The following is a 7,500-nucleotide window of genomic DNA, read 5'->3' on the forward strand; positions in this document are numbered from 1 at the left end:
TATCTTCACCACACCTCTTTGACTAATGATGTACTCTTGTGTATGTAAAGAAAGCAACACACAAAAAATACTATACCTGACAGGAGTCAATGCCTCCTTGCAGATACCCAGCACAAATCATTGTAGGAGTTATTGCTCCCCAGTACACAGTGGGTTGATTACAAACTTTGCTAGATATTAAAGGTACAGCAGCATATTTCATTTGGATCGGAGAATCTCCTGAAACACAAAGAAAAATAAGTAGAATGTTTTTATAATCCTTTGCCTGAAAAGTGCTAGCTTATAATACTAACTTTTTTAAAATAACAACAGATGTTCTTTGAGAATCTATGGATTTTTACTGCAGAGCAAATTTAAAGCCATGCTATGCAGAGTTTTTAACAAGCCAAATATTCTTCTAAAATACTTATCTGTAGAAAAAGTATTGGTGTGAAGGAATTTGGCGGGGGAGGGCTAAGCACCACTTATAATCCTAGAAGAAATAATATTATTATTTGCTAAAACACACACACAGATATATATATATATATATATATATATATATATATATATATATATATATAAGTATATATATACATATATGTGTGTGTGTGTGTGTGTGTGTGTGTGTGTATATTAATGACTTCTATAATTCTACAAAACATGCTAGCATGGTTCAGTACACAAATGACTCTACTCTCATCTACTCAGCCAAAAACATACATGATCCGTAACAACAAACCCAAGAGTTTTTCACTGTAGTGAAAACCTGACTAGAGAATTCCAAACTACTCTTAATCCCTAAAAATATGGATATATATTCACTACAAAACATAGGTTCATAGATTAGTACTAAGCTAACTGCCCTTGCGAGCCATTTTAAGCCTAGCCAATTATCCCTTGTGAGACTCAAACCCTGCACCTTGTGTTTGTAAGGCAAACACCTTAACCATTAGGCCACCCTCCCAACATCTTTCTCATAAAACCTCTATTCACTATAACCTCAGCCGACAATACCAACACCAACATTCAAACCAAACTACTTGGGGTAGGAATTGATGAACAGGTGAAATTTTATCATCACGTATAACAAGCTATAAAAAAATCATCAAAAACTAGGTTGTTTGAAAAAGGTCAGAAATATACCTCTCAGACATAGTATGGAAAACCATTGCCACTTTGTACATGTTCCATTTACCCCTGTATGCCTCCCCTATGCTTCAGCAATAATCCACGATTGGGTGTGGAGAAATCCTACGCTACCCACTTCCAAGAGTGGATTATTGCTATTATATAATGACATTGTTAAATAAAAAGCTTTCTAAATCACGTTACTGTATAAACAGACTTTAGTGTTCTTTTGTCAAATTCTGGTAGTCTGGAGTATCTAAGATGTGTACTGAGAATGCTCTACTCTCTGACTGATTGGAAAAGTTCAGGAAGATTTCTTTGTACAGTGTTACCATGTCTAGAAGAAGAAGAAGAAGAAGAAAAACTCTTCCTGGGGATATTCAGAAGATTTCCCCAAAAAGGTTTTCTGTGTGAAGGAATGTGATATGATTTCTGTAAGTTCCATTGAAAGTGAAGGAGTTTCTTGACATATGTTAGAGAATCTTGACAAGTGAAAAAACGAATCTGCAAAGACAATCATCCAAATATGGAAATGTGTAAATGCCTACAAGTCTACAATAAGCAATTACTGGAGCCAGCCACTTTGTAAATACCCTTGATACACCGGACAGATCAAACATCGTTTAGTTCTAACATTACCAGGAGTCTGTGTAAAGGAATGAGATGTTACAGGATGTGCAGGGATCACACTTTGAACTTTGGGACTTTGACAAAAAGATAAAGAAAGGATAGGTCTAGGACTGGTCTCCAAGTTCCCTCTTTCTTTGGAAAATTCTTGAATAAAAACCTTTTATGTTCTGAAGACACCAATTCTATGACACCATGGGACAACATTTAGTCTAAAACTGAAGGAAACAGGGATATTGGATTTAAAGGTGAGAAGGAATCCCCTGAAAGGGAGGGGTGGACTTCCAATGGCATCTGTACCCCTGGTGGATGATTTTCAGAATCAATTTGTCTAATATAATCTGATTCCACTAAGTAATATGCAGACCTAGGCTAAGGGAAAAACTGCTATAGTTATGGGGGGGGGGGGTGCTGAATAGGCAAGTAGTCATTCTGAATTTTTAAATTGTCCTTGGTTTTGATGAACTTCCGCATTGCTTTTTAAAATTCTGTTAGTACATTACAGCTTATAATTGCTTCTTGAAAAAAGATGCCAGAGAGCGGGAGAGGTTTTTTTTTATTAAACCTGGAAAAGTAGGGTTAAAAAATCTGGATCACCCCTTGAATCAATTTCACTTTTTCATTAAATATTTTAAGTACCTTAACAGTAGAAGAGCCAAATGGAACGTTTTTATCAAGGGTCAAGGGACAGTTTAAATCTCAGTTTTGACATGTCAGGTTTTAAGAATGTAATCAAGTAAATAGTTTCATAACTGATACCGTAAATACAGCTGTTAAGACAAGATTACCAGTAGTATAATCACACTTTAAAGGGCATTTGATTATGTGAGACGCAGAAACAATTAAGGTAGTCAATGAATTCCTCACCTCACAAGAGTAGAGGATAACAGTTAACTTTTTCAAGTTGTCAAAGGAAACCAGTAAACATTTTAACATGGGATCTTGGCAGTTCAACATTTTGAAAGATAAGGTAACAGAAAAATAAACTTTCTTTGCAAACCTATCAAAAGCTTTCCCATCCATGTCAGAGAGAATGGGGCTAGCATTAGCAATCTCTTTACCAGTCGATGTTTTAGATAAGGAAATCACTGAAGAGTATGCTTTATGATTGGAAAACAGATATTTCTGAGTCTGACGTACTTTGTATAACTTACCAGACTTTTTAGGAACAGGAAGCTGGCTTATCAGACATGCTGCTAGCTGTTAGGAAAACATTCTCAAAAGCTGATGTCACAGGAGGGACAGTGGCCAACTGTGGAATATCCAACTACGACAAATCATAATATTTCTGCTGGGAAATCGGGATTTCATTATCTTCCCACTGCAATACCTCTTTCATCTCAGCTAAGGTCCCAGAAAAAGATAGATCTTCTGGAGTGGAATCTAAAGTGACACTTTCTTCACAATCAGAGTCTTCAATGCCTATAACCTTTCTATCCTTGTTTTTCTGACTAAGAATCAGTCAGAATAAGAGGGACGTATTTTTCTTTTTCTTCTCCTTTTTCTATTTGTCATAGGTAATGAAGTAGAATTTGAAACACTGAAAGCAGAAATCAATTCTTTAGGAAATCCCAGCAAGACTTCCTTGTCCATAGTAACACAAACAGGAGAGAAGATGTCTTTATTTTTTTGTTTTCTTTTCCTGGGAGACTCCCTTGGAAAAGACTGACTCATGACAGGGTCACTATCCAGGGTCTCAGGTACAGTAGCCTGGCTATGAGGTAGATGTTCACCCTCTCCTTCCCTACAGTCATTCTTCTTTGCCTGGAGAGGACAACCTTACAGGTGTGGAGGACTTTTCTAACTTCCAGTCCTAAGTAGCTTCCCCAGGAGCTATACCAGGGGGACTATGAGATATCAATGAGTGGTCCACGGAACCAAGTCTGGCCAAAACAGAGTCATCCATTAGTAGTTGAGACAATGAAGGAACTGGCCTGATACCTAAAGCCACCCTAACAAATTTCTTCTCTTTGTGGATGTGACAGGAAGAAGAGAAGAGACTGAAAACTGCTTTATGGTTCAGCAGAAAAGAAGCTTAAAATGTAGCAGTGCCTGAGAGAATCGGTAAACCTCCAGGCAAAAATAGTGGTTTTGAAATAAAAAAATTAAAGTCCCCCAAAACACAATACCCTGCCCCACCACACTAATTCTACATGAAAATGGGGAACAACAGTACACAAAACTGATGTACATAGTTTTCTCACATAAGGATATACTGAGTAACAAACACCATCTACTTCCTGGTCTAACATCTATAATGACAGTAATAAACATAATCTCACATTGGTCGATTTGTATCCGTCTCCTTCCAGACTCCTGCACTACTTAGCACCCTTCACACCCTAATCTAGTCCCTCACATCCACGCTTCTACCTTTTTCTATACTTCCCACAGTTTCTCCTTCGGTCTGTTTTGGCAACCTTTGCTGTTAACCTTACATTTCTTATTTAACATCAAATCTATTTCTCTTCTCAAATTTTATTTATTAATAACACTGATTTTCTGCCAATTACAGTCCAAGCCTACTCATATTTTTTCTGTGATTTAACCTCTGCTATGTGTCTTTCTGGAATCCCAGTTCTCGGATGAAATGTTACGGTGTTCTGTTCATAAATATGAGTACATTTTCATCTCCCTTATCAACCTTTGTCTTACTGCTTTTATTTCCGTTTGTATATTCAAAGGATATGCACTCCTTTTTCATTTGTATTTTTTTTCCTTTTTCTAGTCAGTTCAAGGTACTATTTTTATATTTCTAATTCAATTTTCTTTTCATATCATATTTTGTGACTATGTAGCACATTTCTGGAGATTTTCTTCCCAGGACTCCAGAGAAAAAGGAGATCTTTCGGGTGTCAGACATTCCTGGTTAAAATAAAAGACATTCCTGGTTAATAAAATATATATATATATATATATATATATATATATATATATATATATATATATATATATATATATGGGTAAAATGAAGTTGGATGGATCTACCATAGGTCGACATCTATTTAGCCACAAAATGTGATCTACTAAACAGATAACTGACAGGTGTGCAAGATCATACAATCAAGGTAGTGAAATATGCTCTTTCCTGTAGATTGTGCAATCTCTGAGTTAGTATGTATGATTAGCATGCGGTGGGGTGGGGTGTATGCAGAGGGACTTGCCCTTAAGCAAAAATGATATTTTAATCTGTTTTTGTACAAATTTGCATGTGCCGAGATTGTCTGTTGGCATACGCATTGTAGCGTGTTGGAGTTTGCAAAGTTGATTGGTAGCAACTTTAGAAATGTTGAGATTTAAGTGTTCCAGTCAGTATCAGTACCCTCATACATACGTGTGTGTGTATGTGTGTGTGTGTGTGTATGTATATATATATATATATATATATATATATATATATATATATATATATATATATCAGATTTATTTATTTACATTTACTAGGAAATTCCGACTGGACACAGGTCCTTTTTCAGTGGAGGCCAGGGAAGAAAAGCTCCAAGTATACAAATAGTGCTACAGTAATGATCATGACAAACAGTAAAATTGCAGCGCAATAAAAAACATACAAACAGTAATATACAATAAGACATACGATACCATAATAACAAATAAAAACAAAAAACATACAATAAAGCAGGAATGGAATATGCAAAGTCTGAAGGGTTATGAGAGTAGAACAAAATGAAATAAGATTGAAGAGTCAGAACTTAGATCACAATGCACTATAGCATATAGATAAGAGGGTTTGAAATATTAGGAGAATGAGAATTTTTAGTCAGGAAAGGGGAATATATATTTGTTCATAACTATTATTTAATATGTATAAACTACTAACTTGAAATGCTTGTGTTTTTCTTTTTGAACTTGTATCTGCTAGAAAACTGTATTGAATACTACTTTGTATAGACTAACTAGATTATATGTATTCTGCATCTTACTGTATGTATACTATGTACTATGCAATTATTGTATATTGCTTATATTTCTGTGGAGCTTTTCTCCCCGGGCCTCTGCTGAAATGGGTTTTTGGCCCAATCGGACTTTCCCGATATACAAAAATAACTGAATAAATAAGTAAATAAATAAATATGGGCCTACTTTTGTTTATCGAAAAACCACTTTTTCAAAAAACAGGAAGCTGAACTAACTTTAGCAAAAGTGCACTTAAACGAAAGTGCACTTTCCCCGAACACCGATTCACGTTACAGTGGGAGATAAGGAAATATATCCTTTTCCCCACTGTAGTGCAAAGTCTGAGTTAGTATAAATAAGTATTGGGGGCGTGGTGTATTTTTTTTTATTTGGCGAATCGGTGCTCGTGAAAGTGCACTTTCGTTTAAGTCCACTTTCGCTAAAGTGGGTTCGACTTTCTATTTTTCGAAAATGTGTTTTTTTCAATAAACAGAAACAGACCCATATACATATATATATATATATATATATATATATATATATATATATATATATATATATATATATATATATATATATATATATGTATAAGGCCTGAACAATTTCATTACCATTAAGCCTATATTGTGAATGTTTCACACTATAGGCATTATATCTTTTCCATTATGTTAGATGAAGTATTGGTTGAAGTACAATAGTTTTTATCATTCGGCATCCTGAATTGATATTTATCACATGTTTATTCTTTTTATATGGAAATGATCAAGTTAATAAAGTTACACTAATACATGGACACCAGTTAGGCTACGTCAGCACATATTTACATCTTCATACAGCCACGTTTGCAATATTTGGTTCTTAAAATGGTTACTAGACACTTAATTTTTGTTATTAATTATAGGCATATGACACTTGGAGATTAGCAATAATATGGACATACAATCTGTCTTTTTCCATAGTTGACATATGTTTATATACTTCATTAACCTGAATTATTGTTGGTTTTGCAGGTATAGTTTTAAATACAGTTAAGCTCATATGTTTGTTTATATCTTAGCCCTTATTTGGATTTGGTCTGTGTATATGTTAGACGCTACACTAGAATATTGCCAATAATCTATCTTACATATTTTACTAGTGTTATTGGCCCTATTGATGTTGTAGAGGACCGTATATACGTGGCTTTATCATATGGCTTTTTTACTATAGCTACCTATAGTATGTTTATGCATTAAGGGCTTTAATTTTATATTTAGTTTTGTTGTAAGTTCTATTTATTTATGCCCTGTGCATCGATACATCTTTAACATAGTTCATCCAACAGCTTATGTGTTTTCATTTGTATTTTAGTCAGATATGCTAACTAAGAAATAGAGTCAATAATTTGATTTATTTTGTCTTATGTTCAGCCAGCTGATCGAGATAAGTATGCTTCTAGTGGTACGGTATGGTGTATACCGTTCAAACATACTTGATGTGTTGGGAATTAGCTTTATGATCGGCGAATTTCTTTTTTCTACTTTATTTTATTCTTAGCAACTGTTTGAATCCCTAATGCAGCTTAAATAATGACTCTCAAGTAGCGTCACCATACTGGGTGTACCACTTTAATTGAATTAACTATAGTATGTACGCCATTTTACGTGCTGACGTGTTCTTGGGTAAAGAATCACTAATGACAAGGACTTGTTTTCATTTTTATTTTAAATCTAGAGTTTAGTAATGAGCTTCATTATTTCATTTTCTCTGTAATGGGTATCCAACGAGTAGGGTTATGACACAGTAAGTTTCTGAGAATTAATAATCAGTATGATTCTATGCTATATGACCGCATACTAGTTATGGCAG

The 7,500-nt window shown here is 34.6% G+C and overlaps 1 protein-coding gene across 1 annotated transcript in view; it reads right to left on the reverse strand.

Moving 5' to 3' along the window:
• Positions 1 to 7,500, reverse strand: part of LOC122805304 (transmembrane protease serine 3-like) — a 609,068-nt gene that overhangs the window by 200,170 nt on the left and 401,398 nt on the right. The window contains exon 10 of the mRNA XM_044075392.1: positions 77 to 219. Coding sequence (XP_043931327.1) covers positions 77 to 219 — 143 coding nt within the window. The remainder of the gene's footprint in view (positions 1 to 76; positions 220 to 7,500) is intronic.

The sequence above is a fragment of the Protopterus annectens genome, chromosome 6.part1 (genome assembly GCF_019279795.1).
Source record: "Protopterus annectens isolate FY-2018-M chromosome 6.part1, PAN1.0, whole genome shotgun sequence".
Lineage (NCBI taxonomy): Eukaryota > Metazoa > Chordata > Ceratodontiformes > Protopteridae > Protopterus > Protopterus annectens.